The 20,495-nt window shown below is 46.0% G+C and overlaps 1 protein-coding gene across 1 annotated transcript in view; it reads left to right on the plus strand.

The window, feature by feature from the left end:
- The window catches only part of PLA2G4D (phospholipase A2 group IVD), a 42,164-nt gene extending 31,024 nt beyond the window's left edge, over positions 1–11,140 (plus strand). The window contains exons 14-20 of the mRNA XM_042943125.1: positions 6,324–6,441; positions 6,850–6,987; positions 7,229–7,336; positions 7,479–7,670; positions 7,947–8,113; positions 8,997–9,183; positions 10,287–11,140. Of these exons, the coding sequence (XP_042799059.1) occupies positions 6,324–6,441; positions 6,850–6,987; positions 7,229–7,336; positions 7,479–7,670; positions 7,947–8,113; positions 8,997–9,183; positions 10,287–10,513 (1,137 nt within the window). The 3' untranslated portion in view covers positions 10,514–11,140. The remainder of the gene's footprint in view (positions 1–6,323; positions 6,442–6,849; positions 6,988–7,228; positions 7,337–7,478; positions 7,671–7,946; positions 8,114–8,996; positions 9,184–10,286) is intronic.
- The last annotated feature ends 9,355 nt before the right edge of the window (positions 11,141–20,495 follow it).

The following is a 20,495-nucleotide window of genomic DNA, read 5'->3' on the forward strand; positions in this document are numbered from 1 at the left end:
CTCGAGCCAGATTCCCTGGGTTCAATCTCAGTACCTCTTACTAGCTGTGTGTTCTTATGCAAGTTACTTAACCTCTCTGTGCCTCAGTTTTCTCATTTGTTCAGGGGGGATGAGAGAGAGGGGAGATTTAGTGAGAACAGTTCTCACCTCAAGGCATTGTTGTGAGCATTCTGTAGTGCTTTGGGATAGAGTAAGCATTAAGTATTAGGTATTATATTTCTTTACTGTTATTGTAACACCATTAAGACAAAACTGAGGGTATGCATTTTTTTTTACATTGCTTCTTTTTTTAAAATTTTTTTTAATGTTTATTTCTGAGACAGAGAGAGACAGAGCATGAGCGGGGGAGGGCAGAGAGAGAGGGAGACACAGAATCCAAAGCAGGCTCCAGGCTCTGGGCTGTCAGCACAGAGCCCGACGCGGGGCTCAAACTCACAAGCCGTGAGATCATGACCTGAGCTGAAGTCAGTCACTCAACTGACTGAGCCACCCAGGCACCCCTTTACATTGCTTCTTTAAGGAAAGTTTAGTAAGTCAACTGTTAAATCTTACATTAACTGATATTAAAGTCAGTGATTTTTTTCCCACTATTGTTTTACCACATATAATTATGCAAACGTTTCTTTTAAAGTATGTGGGGGGCACCTGGGTGGCTCAGTCGGTTGAGCTTCTGACTTCAGCTCAGGTCACGATCTCACGGTCCGTGAGTTCGAGCCCCACGTCGGGCTCTGGGCTGATGGCTCAGAGCCTGGAGCCTGCTTCCGATTCTGTGTCTCCCTCTCTCTCTGCCCCTCCCCCATTCATGCTCTGTCTCTCTCTGTCTCAAAAATAAATAAAATGTTAAAAAAAAATTTTTTTAAGTATGTGGAACAACTAAAACACAAAAGGTTATCGTCAGCATTCATAATTAAAAGTAAACTATCAAATATATTAGCAGAGAAAGGATTCTTGTCTTTCTTGTTTTTGGGAATCAGGAGTTTGACCAGGAAAGATTTTTTATAAATGAATGAGTGCCAAAAATGGCTTTGCTTTGAATTTTTCTTTAAATGTTATTCTTGCTGGCAAGCACAGTGCTATTTGGAAATTACCAACCATTCTTGTTTTGTATTTATTAGTTTAAAAATATTTATTATAGGGGCGCCTGGGTGGCGCAGTCGGTTAAGCGTCCGACTTCAGCCAGGTCACGATCTCGCGGTCCGTGGGTTTGAGCCCCGCGTCAGGCTCTGTGCTGACGGCTCGGAGCCTGGAGCCTGTTTCCGATTCTGTGTCTCCCTCTCTCTCTGCCCCTCCCCCGTTCATGCTCTGTCTCTCTCTGTCCCAAAAATAAATAAAAAAACGTTGAAAAAAAAATTAAAAAAAAAAAATATTTATTATAAAAATCAGTATTTCTCATTTAAATATTATGATAATCTTCAGATTATCAAGATATAAAAATCATGATAAGAAAATGCATAAAGCAGAAAGAATAACGTAATGAATATGCACAATCTTGCCAACCTGCCTCAGAAATATAATGTTACAGAAAGAGTTGAAGCCTCCTGTGGCTCACTCCCAAGTCCCATTTCCCTCCCACCCCAGAGGGAACCGCCATCCTGAATTTGGCTTTATCATCACACTCATATCTTCGGTCTTACATGTTATTGTATTGTATAATACAAAACATAAGTACATAACATACTTTACTTTTATTGTTTATCTTATTATACACCTTTTATTATACATCCTTAAGAAAAATATAATGTTACTTGCACAAATGGTTTTGTACAAGTCCCCTTGTGCACAAATGTTAGAGATTCTCTGAGCCTTGAAGATACACACCCAGCAGTGGACTTATCAGGCCATTGGGCACATGTATCGTTTGCTTTCCTACCTATTGCCAAATTGTTCTCCAAATTGTTCTCCAAAGAGGCTTCATTAATTCACACCCCTGCCATCAATGTATCATGGTTTCTTTTTCTTACATGCTCTTTAAAATTTTAGTTTTTTGAGAGCCAAAGCATAAGAGACTGTTAAAAACTGAGAACAAACTGAGGGTTGATGGGGGGGGTGGGAGGGAGTGGAGGGTGGGTGATGGCTATTGAGGAGGGCACCTTTTGGGATGAGCACTGGGTGTTGTATGGAAACCAATTTGACAATAGATTTCATATATTAATAAAAAAATAAATAAATAAATAAATAAAATTTTAGTTTTTTGATCATTTTATGGGTGCTATACAAAATTTTGTTATAGCTTTCCATTTTCTTGATATTAATATTATTTATTAATTAATTACAATTAATATTAATAATATTTAATATTCAATAAATATTTAATTTAATATTTAATTTATAATATCTAAGTATCAAATAGAATATATAAAATATATAATATATAAATATAAATATATAATTTAATATTTAATAAATGTTTAAGAAATTTAATAATTAATAAATAATAATTAAAATATCTAAATATAATTTAAATATAAAAATAATCAATATAATATTTAAAAATAATTAAAATAATAATTAATATTAACATATTATTATCCATTTCTGGATATTAATCCTTTATCAGTTCTATTAGATTTTGACGCATAGTTTTAATATAATCCAGTGTCTCATTATGTTCTTTATGGTTTGTGCTTTTAGGGTCTTGCTAGAGAAATCTTTCTCCCTCCTAAAGTTATAAAATCTCTTCCTATATATCCTTATTAAAGTGTTAAAGATTTGTTTTCCACAATTAGGACTTTAATCTACTCAGAATATGTCTTCAAGTATTATGTGGACTTGAATCCAATTTTTTTTTTTCTATATGGATAGCAAACCTTCCTAATGCCACTTGTTGATTCTTCTTTCTCTACAAGTCTGCATTGCTGCTTGTCTCACTTGTCAGCTCTCACACACTCACGGGACCCTTCCTGAGCTCTCTTCCATTCGAATGGGGCCGATTCCCTGTGCCAACACTACCCTGGCTTAGTGACTCCACATTTGTAGTACATGCTGGTATTTGACAGGGCTGACTTTCCCCCACCTGCCTGCCACCTTGGTTTTTCTCAGAATTGTCTTGGCTCCTTTTGGGCCTTAGCTCTTCTATACGTGTAATGCAATCAGCCAGTCAAGTTTCATGGGAAAATTTTTGGAATTTTTATTGAAATGGCATTAAATTTATAAAACCAATGTAATTACTTGAAATATTTTTATTTTATTAATATATCCTGTGTATTGTTTAGGTCTATTATTGAAGTTCATGTTCTGGTGTGAGGATACAGTGTTTTATTAGTGGCTTTCCCATCTGGTGGAGGTATAGTTACTATAGAGTTGGGAGAAGCTTCTTTTAAGTTTATTTATGATGTGCTATAAAATGCAGTTTGATCTGAGGCTATAAAGAACACTTTTATTTAATTACCCTTTGATTCTCCAGTAATGACTTCGTGCATGGTTTTATGTACAAGGTTTATAGTCTTTTTTTAAAAGACAAACTTAATAAGTTTTTGGGGTTTTGGGGGTTTTTTGGGTTTTTTTTTTTTTTGGTTCACAGGAAAAAAATCTTATGATCTTGTTGAACAAACAATGTGTCCTTAAAAATGAGCACTGGTGTGGTTTTAAAATTTTTATTTTAATGTTAAAGCTTTTCAAATAGTCTTTTTTTTTTCTTAGTTATCATGCTTTATCTCTTAAAGCTAACATTCACTGTATGCTTTTTAAAAACTTTTTAATGTTTATGTATTTTTGAGAGAGAGAGAGGGAGTGCAAGCAGGAGAGAGGCAGAGGGAGAAGGAGACAGAGGATCCGAGGTGGGCTCTGTGCTGAGAGCAGAGAGTTTGATGTGGGCTCAAACTCACAAACCATGAGATCATGACCTGAGCCGAAGCCGGACACTTAACCAGCTGAGCCACCCAGGCGCCCCCATTGCATGCTTTTTAAAATAATTATTTAATCAGAAAAATGTAGTATGTATTTCAAATTTAACTTTCTGGGTAGAAAGAAGCATTTATTATCTCCCTGCTATACCAATCCATGGCTCCAAAAGTCATTTTACATGTCAGAAAATAGAACTCCATAACAAATCACAGTTTCATTAATATTAAGTATTATTAGAGAAATAGTATAACCTGAACTTTACACAGAACGACGTTATTAGTCTACACACTTCTATAATATTGTCGTGGTTTTGTAAAAACCTGCTTGAAAATACACCAGTTATAATCAGTGCTTCTCAAACTATGTCTCTCACACATTTTTCTTTTATCTTTTGGTGGCAAGCACTGAACTGCTTAGAATCTACTCACCATTCCTCAGGAAGAAATTCAGTTTTTCTCGTGTTTTCCTGAGTTAAGAAGGTCTTACGTGTTTTTCTTCAATTCTGGACAGAAAGGCTTTGCCTTTAGTTCCCCCCCCTCCACCCCCCCCACCCCAATGCAGTGCCTAGACCACATGAACCCATGGTCAACACTGCACTCAGCTTCTACACCTCAGGGGGACTCCTGAGTCATCAGAGTGGTGCTCTGAAGGGTTGGGGATGCTCATTTGGAAACTGGGGGTCTGGAGATCCAGAGGCTTGCCACCACTTCCTGGTGAGCTATTAAAAGGAAAAAGAGGGGCGCCTGGGTGGCTGTCAGTTAAGCATCCTACTCTCGATTTCCACTCAGGTCATAATCTTACAATGGTGAGATTGAGTCCTGCATGGGGCTCCATGCTGGGTGTGGAGCCTGCTTGGGATTCTCTCTCCCCCTCTTGCTCTGTTCTCTCTCTTCCGGTCTCTCTGTTCCTCTCTCTCTCTCTCTCTCTCTCTCTCAAAAACAAAAAAAAAAAAAAAAAAGGAAGAAGAATGCTGGGTATTATTTCAGTAGATGGTGGAGTGTGCTGACCCTCTCCCCCAGGTCAGAAATGGTTCATCTGGAGTAAATAAAGGACACATTTTCCCTCATCGTACAAGACAAAAGAGCAGACAAACAGGATGCCTAAATAAAAAGAAGAGAATTGGAGAATTATTACCCTTTGAGAAGGGAAATTGCAGGTATTAATCAAGCTCCCCCTCTCTTCACTACATACACACTTCACACCTGAGGGACTGACTTGTACGTATGACAAATAGTGCCAGGGGCTTAAGCTGTATTTGGGGATTCTTCCTGTGGTTTCCCTAGAACTCAAGTCCTATTGGGCACTAGTGCAGAACTAGGGGAAAAGATGATGCATCAGTGACAGAGGGCTGCAGGGGGAAGATGGGGGACACCGGGCGTGTGGGAGGGGTCTCCTCACTAGAAAGGTAGGGCTAGCATCCTGGGACATACATCTGCTGATCATCAGAATCATCTGGCGAGACCAAAGAAAAAGCAAATTCCTAAGTGGTTTTTGCTGATTCTCAGGAGGAAACCCAGTAATCTGTATGTTTAATTTAGCACATTCTCCAAGTAAATCAGATCATAAGGGCTGATAGGGCAGTTTGGGAAACCCCTAAGTCTGGCTACTGAGTGCGGTGCCTTCCAGTTCAGAGAGCCTAAGAGAGGGACGGTGTATCTGTGTGTGGCACACGCCCCGCTTTGGCAGAAGCAGCCAGGACCTGTGGAAGCCTCGTTCCCCAGGTGGGGCTCCAGCCAGCCACCACCATTAACCTTGCTGATGCTGGAAATGAACCCCATTTGCATCCTTGGTCCGGGATAGAGGGAGACCTTTCTGTGCTCCTAGAACTCCGTGAGGCTCTGCGGAGGCTCCTCAATAAGGCGAGCCACAGTCCTTGCCATCAAGGCAGAACTTGGAGTTTTATTGAAGAGAAAATTGGAAACAGAGGCAAGACTAATCAACGGGGTACAACTTCAACTGTGCAAAGCAGGAAAGAAGGGGGTGAAGAGGGAGAGGCAAGGATGACCAGAAAGCATGTTGGAAGGGCTGAAACTTGAACTGCATTCATGTGAATCTAGAAGGGACAGCCCATCCCCCGACAGAGCTTACAATGTGTACTGAAAGGGGATTCCTGTGTCCTTTCTGGAAAGCAATGTATGTGTGTGTGTGTGCCTTTGTGTCCATGTGTCAGGGCCCACATCCACTCCACCCTTCAACCCATAAGGATGGGGCCAACGGAATCATAGGAGCAGGGGTAGGGTATTGCTGTTGGCACGGTAGTCCTTGTGAATGGCATTCTTTTGAGACATGTGCAGTGCACAACCTCCATAGTCCCCCATGGTGACCCTGAATCTGGTCAGAATATGAGGGTGGGAGTGTAAACTGGATGGGTGCACCCACCCATGCCACCCAAATTCCAGCGGGGAGCTGCCTCCTCACCCTCAGCCTGTGCCTCCAGGATGCTCCCTACCTCACTTAAGCCCTCATGCCTCCCACTCCAGGTGATGGATCAGAAGCTGTCAGAACAGAGAGCTGCACTGGAGCGGGGCCAGAACCCTCTGCCCCTCTACTTGAGCCTCAATGTCAAAGAGAACCATCTGGAGACCCTGGACTTCAAGGGTACAGTCTTTAGTCCTGTCCACACTACCCTCCAACATACACACACACACACACACACACACACACACACACACACACTCATACACACACGTACATGCATACCTCCTATGCACCCAGCAGGCCTTCAGAGGATTCAAACAGGAAACTCCTACACAGAGTGCTCAGCCTTCTGGAAGGGAGGAGGTTCTGATGGGCTAATGAGCCAGGGAGCAGAGCCCACTCTCCTGGTTGTGGGGTAGTGGGGATGTGGTCAAGGGGCTGGGTGGAAGAATGGTGAGCCCAGGAGTCAGCCAGGCAGAGAGGAGGCTAAGGCCTGTGTGGGGGGCAGTGTCTTTGGCCCCTGTCAGAGCTGGGGCTCTCCTCAACCCACTCTCCTCTCATTCCTGCCTCTTGCTCCTATTCCTACAGAGTGGGTAGAGTTTTCACCCTATGAAGTGGGGTTCCTGAAGTATGGAGCCTTTGTCCCTTCTGATCTCTTTGGCTCTGAGTTCTTCATGGGGCGGCTGATGAGGAAGCTCCCTGAGTCCCGGATCTGCTTTCTGGAAGGTGAGTGGTGGTCACTCGGAAGATTCTAGCCAGTCCTGGGCCAGGCCTCATTGCCCAGACATGATTCCCATACTCAGGTCTGGCAGAGTCCCTGGAGGTGGGGGAAACTGGAGTTGGGCTGTGGGGAAAAGCCATTGCAGGGGCAGCCCACCTGACTCCCCTCTTCCGTCCCCACCCTCCAGGTGATGGGAGGCAGGGTGCTGAGGCTTGAGGGTGACTTTGGTGGGGGTTTGACCTTCAGGTATCTGGAGCAACGTTTTGTCCCTGAACTTGCTGGATGCCTGGTATGACCTCATCAGCTCTGATGACACCTGGAAGCAGCATGTCAAGGACAAAATTAAGAACCTGGGTGAGAAGGGGGGACAGTGCGAGGAGCCTGAAATGAGTCTACTTCCTCTTCAGGTGCTTGGGGGAGGGCACTATCAGAGGGGAGGCAGGGCCAGGCATTTCCCGGCCTTTCACTGGACCGATGTCTGTTTCTCTGAACCCAGAGGAGTCTCCTGCCTCCATGAGGACCTCCTCGTGGCTGGAGGCCTCATGGCTGCAACCCGGAACAATGCTGGCCAAGGCATTTAAGGGCTTCCTGACAGGCAGGCCGCTCCACCAGCATAGCCTCAACTTCCTTCGGGGCCTCCAGCTGCACCAGGACTACTATAGCCAGAGAGACTTCTCCACCTGGGCAGGTAAGGGCCCCTGCCGTGTATCCCCAGGTAATAGGCTTAGGCTCCCAGGTGGAAATGGACCATGGTTAGGACTGGCGGGGGACTTGGGGGGAGGGGGGGTCGTAGCATTCCCTTCTGGGGTTGGCCTGCAGAAGGTCTTGGGAAGGGCTGGGGTTGTGTGTGCTTTCAGGGAGTGATTCCAGAAGTTAGAAGGGGACATGGAGACAAATGTAGTATGAAAGGTAGATGATCTGTGGTGGAGGGGCTGCCTCTGACTATCACTGCCTCCCCCATCAGACTGTGAGCTAGACTCCACCCCTGGCCAGCTTACGCCTCAGGAGCCACAGCTCTGCCTGGTAGATGGCGGCTACTTCCTCAACACCAGCTGTCCCTCCATGTTCCGGCCAGGCCGCAGACTGGACCTCATACTCTCCTTCGACTACTCCCTATCCTCACCCTTTAAGGTGCTTCTGGTTGCCCCATGGGAACCCCAGATACTCTAGTCAGCCAGGCCATGCTCCAGGGGCAAGCAAAGGGCCACTGGGCCACTGGCTCTGACTTCCTGGGTCCCCAAGGGGAAGGAAGGGTGACAGGCTCTAACCCACAGACTCCTGCCAGGGTCCTTGGTTGGGAAGGGCTATGAAGGTGCTGGGGACCTGGGCTCCCAGGACAGGCAGATGGGAGGTAGCTCACCACATCGACCCCAAGAAGAACAGCTAGACAGAACTGGGAGGAGACCCTGGCCTGTCCACATCCTATCCCCTCCAGGCCCCCCTGGGTGGGAGACCTAGGGACACAAGTGGGTCCCCTACTGAGGCTCTCTAAGCTCTGGGATTTGAATAACCCAGATTAAAAAAAATTTTTAAATGTTTTTATTTATTCTTGAGAGAGAGAGAGCATGAGCCGGGGTGGGGGGTGGGGGGAGGGCAGGGAGCAGAGAGAGAGGGAAACAAAGAATCCGAAGCAGGCTCCAGGCTCTGAGCTGTCAGCACAGAGCCCGACGTGGGGCTCGAACTCACAAGCCGTGAGATCATGACCTGAGCCAAAGTCGGACACTCAACCAACTGAGCCACCCAGGCGCCCCATGAATAACCCAGATTTGAATCCCAAGTGGGAGCAAGGGTGCTAGGTCTATACCTCACCTAAAGATTTTAACCAAACAACATTGCAGACCACTGGAATACTTCGCCTCCCTCCAAGGCACTAGACCCCACACAGGTCAGTACCAGGTTGTCTTGACACTGAGCAGTCAGTTTGGGCTAGAGCTATCCTAGCATTTTCAAGAGCACTGACCTGGGATGACCAGAAAGTAGCTGGTTCTCTCTGGGCCCCCCTCTCCCCAACCAGACGCTGCAGCAGACTGAGCTGTACTGCCGGGCCCAGGGACTGCCATTCCCTCGAGTGGACCCCAACCCTCAGGACCAACACCAGCCAACAGAGTGCCACCTCTTCTCGGACCCCACTCACCCTGATACCCCTGTCCTGCTGCACTTCCCACTGGTCAATGCCTCCTTCAAGGACCACTCAGCCCCTGGTAAGGCATCCCCTCCCTTCCTAACAGCCTGGCAGCCTGGACCCTCAGAGGCACTGCCTGGGTCCTTCCCAGCCCTCCTGTAGCCAGCAAAGGGAGGGGGTCTTCAGGCTACTCCCACCCAGTTTTGGACATGGCAGTGTGCTGACTTCTGTTGTGGGTGCCGCATCCTCACAGGGGCTCTCTGTTGGCACAGTCACTGTGATGCTGTCCTCTGTCATGACCCCAGGCACCCCTCCCCCGGCCTCCCGAGCTACACCTGGGCTCCTCAGCAGTCCTGTTCTGTGGTGGTGTGTGGGAATCCCTGTACCAGAGGTCTGTGTTGTCCCCCCCGTCTGCAGCCATCTCCACCTGTGCTTAGGCCCCACATTGTTGGACCGCTAGACAGCCAGGACAGAGAGGCCCCGGGCCCCTTGCTCTCAGATTCCCCTGAAGCTACCTGAGATTTCAGTTGGCTTCTGTCCTCCCACCCCAGCCCAGCCTGCCGTCTTTTCTCAGGAAGCTGGGACTCCACTCTGGGGCCTCTGAAATGTAAACCCTCATCACAGGCCTTCCAATCCTCACCTCCTGTCAATGGGTCAGACCTTTAACTCCTTCTGGTGGGAAAACTTAACTTCTGCCTTTGTACATTATTCCTGGCTTGCTGGTTCCCATTCTAATTCCAAACCTTCCAGCTCTACCCTTAACAGGCTCAGCCCACGTTGCGGAATTCTCTTTCTCTCTCAACAAAGACTGGTTCTTACAAAGCAAAAATCCCTTTGGTTTTCAGACTCTTGGCTGAATCTTTCACTGACCTGACTTTGTTGTCCCACTGTTTCCACCTTGCCCCTGAAGGTGATACAGAAGGATACTGTGAGGTTCCCTTTATAGTGGAAGTGCATTGCTATGAGGAAGTGTGGGGAGCAGCAAACCCTTCAGATCTCAAAATAGTGCGTTCATATACTAACCACATTTATATTTCTGGGCAAAGGACACAGAGGGCAGAGGAAAGCAAGGAGCCCCTTCAGTGAGGAACAGCGCCCCCCTGTGCCCAGTCTCAAGGCTTCATTCTGCCCACCCCTGGAGGCCTGTGGGTCCTACTCCTAACCCCTCCCCTCTCCGGACAGGTGTCCTACGCAGCCCCACAGAACTCCCAGCTGGCCAGGTGGATCTCACTGGGACCGCCTCACCCTATTCCCTATTCAACATGACCTACAAGGAGGAAGATTTTGATCGCCTGCTGCAGCTTAGTGACTACAATGTACGGAACAGCCAGGATGCCATTCTGCAGGCCTTGAGGATGGCCGTGAAACACCGGGCCCTGGGGGCCAGACCTCCAACAGCACAGAATTGAGGCTGCTCAGGGACCCGGCACCCTGAAGACCCTCCAGGGGCTGAGGGCTTTAACCCAAGCACAGCTGGCTACAGCCACAGCCCTGCAGCCCTCACTGGGCTGGAGTTCTGGGCTGTCCCAGGCCTGGGCTTCCTCGGCAGCCAGTCTCACGACCCAAATTCTCCCTCACTTTCATCGCTGGCTTGAGAGGAGCTGGAAGTGAGCTCCTCACCAGGCCAGAGTGTAGAATAGCTGGTCCGACTGGACAAAAGTGCACGTGTGATTACTTTCATGCTGAACAGAACAGATTTGGGGTACACGCTTGAGGCTTGAGACTAGGAGTGGGGACAAGCAGGGCAAGGGATGGCCTGACTGAGAGGTGGCTCCGGGCATCAGGAATCACAGTATGTCCTGAGAGTCCCCTCTTCGTCCCCTCCTCCTTTTTCTCATTCTCCTTTTATACTCTTTGTAAGCAACTTTAGTGAGCTATAATCCACATACCACATAATTCATCCATCTATAGTGTATGACTCTGTGGTTTTTCCTTGTGCAGCTTCCACCATCGTCATTTTGAGAAGATTTTCACTTCCCCGGAAGGAAGCCCCTCATCCCTTAGTTGTCAACGTCAACCCTCCCTCCCCAGCCCTAGGCAACCACTAATCTACTTTCTGTCTCTACAGATTTGCTTATTCTATTTCATATAAATAGAATCCTATAATATGTGGCCTTTCGCGTCTGGCTTGTTTCACTTAGCGTAATATGTTCAAGATTGATCTACATTGTAGCAGGTATCTCTGCTTCACCCCTTTCCAAGGCTGAATGCAATTCCGTTGTGTAGATGGCCCAACTTCACCTAATGGTCATTGGTTAATGGGCCCTTGGGTTGTTTCCACTTGTTGGCAGTTATGAATAATGCTGCTATGAGCATTCATATACACACTTGTATGTGGACAGTGTTTTTCATTGCTTTGCATGTATACCTAGAAGTGAAATTGCTAGGTCTTATGGTAATTTTCTGCTTAGCCTTCTGAGGAACCGCCAGCTAGTTTTCCAAAGCTGCTGCAACGTTTTCCATTGCTGTCAGCATTGCACGAGGGTTCCAGTTTCTCCACATCTTTGCTGACACTTGTTATACTCGTTATTTTCTGTCTTTTGCATTTTAATTGTCCATGTGGGTGCAAAGTGGTATCTTGGTATCTTATCAGCATTCCCCTAATGGCTAATGATGTTAAGGCTCTTTTCACATACTGTCGGCCTTTTGCATTTCTTCTTTTATCTATTCAGATCTTTTTGCCCGTTTTGACTGGATTATGTATCTTTTTATTATTGTCAGAGTTCTTTATATTTTCTACATAAAAATCCCTGATCCCTGATATATGATTTGCAGGTCTTCTCCCAATCTACGGGTTGCCTCTTCACTTTCTTGATGATATCCTTTGAAGCATGGAAGTGTTTTTTATTGTGATGGTGCCATTTATATTTTCTTTTGCTATTTGTGCTTTTGGTGGCATATTTAAAAAAACCATTGTCTAATCCAAGGTCATGAAGATTTACACCTATGTTTTCTTCTAATAGTTTTATAGTGTTAGCCCTTACATTTAGGTCTTTGGTCCATTTTGAGTTAACTCTTGTATATGGTGTGAAATAGGGGTTCAACTTCACTTGTTTGCATGTGGATATCCAGTTATTCCAGCACCATTTGTTGAAAAGGCAGTTCTTTCCCCACTGAATTGTCTTGACACCCTCACTGAAAAATCAGCTATCTGTGAACACAAGGGTGTCTATCTGTGCTCCTTTCATTGATCTGTTTGTCTATCCTGATGTTATACCACACTGTTTTGATGGCTGTAGTATGTAGTCCATTTTGAAATCAGCAAATGTGAGCCTTCCAACTTTGTTGGGCATGAATAAGGGTTAAGTAACTTAAACTCAAAAGTGCAAAGCCAGCACTGGAACTGGAGATTTCCTTTTCTTTTCTTTTCTTTTCTTTTCTTTTCTTTTCTTTTCTTTTCTTTTCTTTCTTTCTTTCTTTCTTTCTTTCTTTCTTTCTTTCTTAATGCTTACTTATTTCTGAGAGAGAGAAAGAGAGAGAATGAGTGGGGGAGGAAGAAATACTTCAGGAGAGAGAGGGAGACACAGAATCCTGAGCAGGCTCCAGGCTCTGAGGTGTCAGCACAGAACCTGACGCATGGCTCAAACCCATGATCCGTGAGATCATGACCTGAGCTGAAGTTGGACACTTAACCAACTGAGCCACCCAGGCGTCCCTGGAGGCTTTAAAATCAAGCCAGGCTGTCGCACCACACTGCATGTTTGAGTACTTACTTTATGGCATGTCCTACTGTGCAATGAAGAATTAACCATACCTGAACAGAGGTCAGGCCTTTGCTCTGGGCTACTGAGCGGTGATCTCTTCATCCCTTGAATGGCCTGATGGGAGTGTCTTTGTTTGCCTGGGAATCTGGCCGCTGCACAGCCTCATAGTGTGATTTGTGATGGGGACTCTGGAACAGTCCGTATTAGTTGCTGCCTCCAGAAGAACTGGGACTAAAGCCATGAGCCTGACAGATCAGTGGGGTTGGAGACCAAAGTCAACCACATGGGCAGTATGTGATCAAGCCCCAGGAAAAACTCTGCACAAAGGCTCAGGTGAATCTCCCTAGTTGGTAATATTCTGTGGGTATTGTCATACACTGTGGTGGATGAAGGCAACACCGTCGGGTCCGTGACTGTGTGGGGAGGGCATGACTGGGAGCTCTGTGTTTAAACCCCTCCTAGACTCTGCCGTGTGCATCTCTCCCTCTGGCTGGCTTCAGTCTGTACCCTCTCACTGTCAAATAAACGGTAATTCTAAGTAGAGATCTTTCCTGAGTTCTGTGAGTCATTCTAGCCAATTATCAAAGCTGAGGTGCTGGGGACCCTGGAATTGGTAGCCAGCTGATCTGAAGTGAGGGTCATCCCGGGACCCCTGAACTTCCAGCTGGTGTCACGAGGGCTCTCTTGTAAAGGGGATGTTCCCTCAAGCTGCAGTTTGGTAACTCCCTTGCGAGTGGGGTTGGAAGTCCCGGGCAGACTCAGCAATCTGGAGGACTCTTCCCTCAACCTTGCAGTTTGACTGACTCAGGGCACCTATGTTCTGGGGACTGACAGGGGCCCAAGTAGGAAAAAAAAAAAAGAAGAAGAAAGAAAGAAAGACTTATTCCATTTGGGGAGCTTTCGCTAAAGCCAGAGAGAGCCAGAGTTCTGTGCGCCCCAGAGCCGGCTGGACTGAGGCTCAAGGCCACCCCTGATGCATGAGTGTGCATGTGTGCATGTGAGCAGGTTTGTCTCCCACTGCCACCGCCCCCCAACTAGCTGCTGTTACCCCAGGCTCCCTGATTACCTGAGGTCTCATCAGCCCCATCCTGATCCGAGTGAGGCCTACAACTCAGGCAGCTGTCAGGCCCACCCACAGTCTCCATGTGGATTGTACAAGGCTCTTTCTGCAGCCTGTGGGCCCCTCCTGGGCAAGGCCCAGACCCAGGGCTTGTCTCAGGGACAGGAAGGCCCTCCAAGCTGCCTCGTCACTGCTCCTGGGTCTGTGCTGGCAATCTGCTCTCTGACCAACACGGCTTGTGGCAGTGGGGATGCAAAGAGTGAACTGAAGGATATTTTATTTTCCTGTTAAATTTGATTTAACAAGGTATAGACCAAATGAGAATAATAGTATAAAAGTAATTGCTTGATAAAATTCAACACAAATGCAAGATTTATGAAAAGCTCTTAATATGTTAGGAATGGAAGGGCATTTACTTAACCAGATATAGAGTATCCGTGATGATTAATTCTATGTCAGCTTGGCTGGGCCACAATGCCCCAATAGTTAGTCAAACGGTATTCTAGATGTTTCTGTGAAAGTGTTTTGGGGATGAGATTAACATTAAAATCAGTGGACTTGAGTGAAGCAGATTACTCTCCACAACATGGATGAGCCTCATCTAATCAACTAAAGGCCTTAATAGGACAGAGACTGACCTACCATAGCAAGAGGGAAAGCTGCTGGCAGACTGCATTTGGACCCCTTGCAACTCTTCCCTGAGTCGCCAGTCTGCCAACCTTCCCTACAGATTTTGGACTCACCAAGCCTCCACGATTGTGTGAGCCAATTCCTTACAGTAAATCAATCAATCTCTCTCTTCCCCTCTCCCTTCCCCTTCCTCCTTCTCTTTCTCATATATATGTTTACATATGTATCTCCTGTCGGTTCTGTTTCTCTGAATAACCCTGACTAATACAGTATCTATTAGAAAGAAAAAAACTGCCCTGTCATCCTGAATGGTGAAATCTTAGACTCATTTCCATACAGTTCAGGAAGACCAGGATGCCTGCCAACTCCATTTCTTGATAACTGTTTCCTGGAGCTCATTTCGTTTCTGTGGGCTGGGAGTCCAGGCATGACGTAACTGGTTCTCTGCACTCAAGCTGTGGGCCAGGCCATCACCGGCAATCAGCTCAAGGCTCAGCTGGGGAAGGGTCTGCCTCCAAGCTGACACAGGTCAAGCCGGCAAGACTCAGGTCCCCATGGGCTGTTGGCCTGAGGCTGTCCCCTGGTTCTCTGTCACTAGGCCTGTCCACAGGGCAGGTCACAACACGGCAGCTGGCTTCATCAATATAAGCAAGCAAGGAGAACCACAGAGGGGGCCCGAGGGACATTCTAGGGAATGAAAATGACCAAACTCTGTGACAGATCAGATTCAGGGATATAAGGGCTGGGGGTGAAGATCCAAAGAAGATGCTGAAAGAGTTTGCAGCCTGAAAGAACCATGGGTGGTGAGAAAGATGAGGACCTTTAGACTTCTGGGCTTTGTGGTGGGCTTGGTTTGAGAAACTGTCCCGTGGTGAGTTACCTTACAGGAATGTGCTCAGAACCACAGCCTGGCATTTTTGAGCATTAAACTCGGGAAATGCTCTGGAGGACGGGAGCAACAAATGCTGACCCACAAAGTTCTAAGGAAGTCCAGCTGTGGTTTCAAAAGGCAAAAGGTAGCAAGGAGGAGAGTGACCACGCTTCCAGAACCCACACAGTCAGAATTCACAGGCCTGACCAGATCTCAGACCTTTTAGCTCATCACTCTTACCAAAGATAGAGAACTAACACCTGAGGATGTGATGGTGACTCGTCCAAGGTCATGTGACAAGCTCAGGACACTTACTGTTTATCTTGCGGTCATTACCCTTCTTTTAGGAATGGTACCCATTTCTTTGGGAGGCTCACCCCTCACCTCCACTCAGCCCACGAGCTTAGGACTCTCTCCCACAGCTTTCATGCCACGGTGGGCCTGTGGCCTGGTCTGGCCCTCAGAACAGCATGCTGCATTCCCCTGGCCACAGAGACTGACTTAGAGGCAAGTATGTGGCCAGCCAGAGAGACACCAAGAAACTTTTTTAGGGCTACAGAGGTGGGCACTTTCTCCCACTGGACTTGAACCTGGGCAGATGTGAGGCTGAAGTGAGTGCCACCATCTGGCCCTGAGGAGGGAAGAGCCTGTCTGAGGATGGAGGGAAGACAGGAATCAGGCTCAGAGGTAGAGACACTGTGCTGTGTCACCAGTGTCAAGTCCAAGTTTAAATCAGTCCCCTTCCTGACTGTTCAGTCATTCATTCCAATGAATTCCTCCCCCGACCCAGCCACCATTTTTTGGCCTAATCTCACCTGAGTGGGGAGTTTTGTTGCCCACAGTCATGAATCCTAACTAATATACAAGAAGAGAGAGTTTAATGGAGAGGAGAATGTTGGATTCAGAACCCTGAAGTGGGAGAAAAAGTAGGCCTTTGCTTCTAGGCAATCAATGAAGACTTTTAGGATCAGGTATATTCCCTAGAGTAACCCGTGCACACATGCCCAGGACACATATATGAGACTGTGGCAGCACTATTTATGGCACCAAAAAGCTAAATCCAAATGGCCATCAATAGGGGAATGGATAAATAAGTCAAACAGTAGAATACTATACAGCAAGGAAAAGTAACAAACTATGGCTTTGCACATTGACGTGGATGAATCTCAAAAATGCGACGTAGAGTGAAAAAAGAAAGTACGATACATTTGGATTAGTACCCAAATATCGAAAACTTGGCAGTATATTACTTAGGGGATATATACATGTGTAGTAAACATACAACAAGAGTTGGGAAAATGACAAACACAAATTCGGGTTAGTTGTTATGCTTACAGGGAAGTTATGATTACACAGAGACACACAGGAGCTTTAAAAGCGTTGGCAATATACTGTGTCTCCAGCTGGAGTGGTAGGGGTGGTGAGTACTTGGGCATATGTGTTTTATGACTTTTGACATCAAATATGTGAATGTGCATGATATGTATTCTTTTGTATTATGAAACATTTCATAATAAAAATAAATAGAAGAGCCAAGATCAATATCCGGGATGCCATCACAGCAGCCAACAGGAAGGTGTTTCCACACCTGATCTGGCAGCTCACGAGCTGAACATTTCTAAATGTTTGCATTTTCTTATTTAATTCTCACACTATCCCCATGAGGTAGGTACTGTTCTAAGAAGTAAGTTGTGGGGTGAGAGGTAGGTACTGTGTAGGTTGGGAGGTAGAGAGTCCATGAAATAACTTGACCAAGGCTATAGAGCCAGCAAGAGAGGTAGAGCCAGGATTGGAACCCAGGACTCCTGCAGAAACCACATGCTGGGCCACCCCGTGTACGGCCAAAGCCCATCCTTGGAGGCTGAACAAGCCCCCCATAATTCTCATTCCCAGTGCTGAGCTCTAGTAGCTACTGGATTGGCAGACATGTCACAAACCAGGAGGCCTAAAGAATGTCTCATCTCCCCACAGGCTCTAGAACAGCTGAATCTGTGTTGCAATTTGGGTCCAAATTTCCCAGGACTGGAAGGAAAAGTCACCCTGCTTGAGACTGAGGGAGTTCCTGGGACCTGGGAACGTCAGTGCAAAAATGTGGAAAATCCAAGCATACCAGGAAAGGTTTGTCATCGTAACACCTGGTCATGAGCAGTAAGCAGGACAGAGGACAGGCTGAGCTGACATTGTGCTGATGCAGGGAGCTGGAGAAAACACCACATGACTCTTGACCTTTAGGTGTATTAACCCATCCACTAGTACAACATGACCCAATAAATGTCTTAAGGCTCTACTGATAGAAAAATGTGTCCCCCTTGTGTAAATGGACAAGAGAAAGCGGGAGTGCGTGTCCCTCCCTCATCAGCAGAGAGAGATGTGGGAAGAAGAGCTAGAAGCATTTGCCTCCCGCCCGAGAGCCACAGAAGGAAGCACAGGCTCTTCTCCAGCTCCAGCCCTCCCCAGGGAAGGGTCCGGTCTAGAGGGAATGACCCTTGAGTGAGCCATGAACAGTGAGGCGCCTCCCATTGTAGAAGGCGTTAGAGACCAGGATTGTGGGAAAGCTCTGGAGTCTTGAGAGGATTATTGAATTTCTGTTAGTCTGTTTTCTCAACTCTAAAAGGAGACAATAACCACGTCATAGCCTTGCTGTAAGGATTACACAGAACACTGTATGTGATGAAGTTGCTCTAATATCTGACACACAGGTACTCGATAAATGAGAGTTGTTATTTTTCATGTTTTATCATTATTTTCGACACGGATCTGTATCCTGATTGTGAGATTAAGACGGAGCAGTTTTATTTATATAAATGTCTCTGGTTCAACTCAAAATTACATCCTGGGTTGTGACACTTGATACAATGCTTGGTTTGAAAAGCAGACAATTAACTTCTAAGAGGCATGGTTACAGTTCAGGCAGCCACCACCAGGGGACTTCGTTGCCCGATGACAAAATAAATAAATAAATAAATAAATAAATAAATAAAACTAAAAATGAAAAGGCATGGAGTCGTAAACTGGAAAGTACACAGAGCATACTCATCACTCTGTAAACCTTTGCACAAAATATGCTTTAAAACCTTATCTTTCTAGTTACTTTTCCACGATTAACTGCCCTAGCTCAAGCCCCTTTATCTTGCCACATTTTCACAACTTACTACCCTTTGTCCAACTTAGTCTGTAAGTGTTTGGCTCTATTTCTTTAGATCTTCGTTTTTCTTGTGAGGGTTCCCTTGTACGTGTTTTTTGTTTTTTGTGTTTTAACCTATTTCAATTTGTGTTTTTCTCTTGTTAATTTTTCTTTTTCTTTTTTTTTTTTTTTTTATTCAAGTGAGTATAGTCTTGGCTTCAGGAGTAGAACCCAGTGATTCACTCATCTCTTACATATGACACCCAGTACTCATCCCGAAAAATGCCCTCCTTAATGGCCATCACCCACACCACCCACCTCCCCTCTAGTAGCCTTGAATTTGTTCTGGAGCTCCAGCCAAGAATTTAAGACAAGTAGAGGAAAACCTCGTCCTGCCCGCCACTATAATAGGTAAATTTTCATGGCCCACCGAAAAGACTTGATTCTAATGAAAGTAAATAGAAAACCAGCTCAATATTATTCTATTGAAAAATCGATCAAGAAATTAAATTGGTTTGATTGAATTTGCTCAGAAAAGTACTTTTTTCCCTTTCTTATTTAAAATGTTAAATTTACATAAATGTATGTATTATTATGTAAACTTAAAAATACATTCCCATTATAAGCAACTGGAACAGGACAGGGATATAAGCCTCCCCTCCCCTTCTCTGATTTCCATTTCCCACTCCTATTATCAATTTGAGGCTTTTTTTCATAAAACATTTTCTTTTCTTTTTTTAAAAGTGTTTATTTATATATTTTGAGAGAGAGAGAGAGAAAGAAAGAGAGGGGGATAGTGCATGAGCAAGCATGAGCCAGGGAGGGGCAGAGAGAGGGGAAGAGAAAAAATCCCAAGCAGGCTCTGTGCTGTCTGCACATAGCCCCACACTGGGGCTAGATCCCACGTACTGTGAGATCATGACCTGAGCCGAAATCAAGAGTCGGAGGCGCAACAGACTGAGCGACCCAGGTGCCCCTCATAAAGCATTTTCTAGAAAAAAAATTCATCAACACTAGTATACTTCTCATTAAGATGCTTATATTTAACAGAATGAAGTCAAAACTTCCTCCACATTGTAAAGCAGATGCATGTTAAGGCCACACAGCGGGGCCACATGTGTTGTCCCTAGTAACTGCCTCAGTTTATTCTGTCACCACTCGCCCTTAAATGCTGTTACGTCTTCGAATCATCTTCCACTTTCCCATTGTGTCCTTTCTCATCAGCATTTATCAAGTCCCTGTCCTGGGCGGCACACTTTGCCCAAACACACTCCTTTCCTTACATGAGGGAGAAGGCCACACAGGCGGAAATGAGCACAGCAAGACCAGCTGTAATGGGTGGGGGCGGGGAGCCGTTATAAATATTTAATTGTGTATATAGTTAAGTTTAGAACACATTTTCTGTTAGGAACAATTCTGATCTAAGCCATTCTGGGCCAGCATCACCAGGAACCCTGGGCCACCCTGCAGCTCAGGTGAATGGGATCTTCTGCAGGACTGGTGGGGAGGGGGCCCAGGGGCCCTCAGGGGTTTCTGAACACAAGCTGCCAGGGCAAGACCATGTGTTTTGGCTGAGGTTGAAGTTCGTTTGCTTGCCTTTTATTTGTAACATGTAGGAGGTGGATTTTGCAGGGGACTAAGCAAGGGAAGCCTGGAGACATTCTTTATAAAGATTTCTTTTTATTTATTTACTTATTTTTCTATAGAGAGAGAAAGTGCAAGTTGAGGAGGGATAGAGAATCCCAAGCAGGCTCGGCGCTGTCAGCAAAGAGCCTGATGGGGGGCTCAAACTCACAAACGGTGAGATCATGACCTGAGCTGATGTCAGACGCTTACCCGACTGAGGCACCCAGGTGCCTGTTACAAACACTTCTAAAAGAAAAACACATCCAGATACTCCCTGACACAGATCTGGGAAAGGTGTGAGGGCTCCTCTGGTCTGCTCACCAGGGTGGGGAGGGCGAGCCCCACCAGCACTAATGCCCCAGAGGGTCTGGAGGGA

The sequence above is a fragment of the Panthera leo genome, chromosome B3 (assembly GCF_018350215.1).
Source record: "Panthera leo isolate Ple1 chromosome B3, P.leo_Ple1_pat1.1, whole genome shotgun sequence".
In the NCBI taxonomy this organism is placed as follows: domain Eukaryota; kingdom Metazoa; phylum Chordata; class Mammalia; order Carnivora; family Felidae; genus Panthera; species Panthera leo.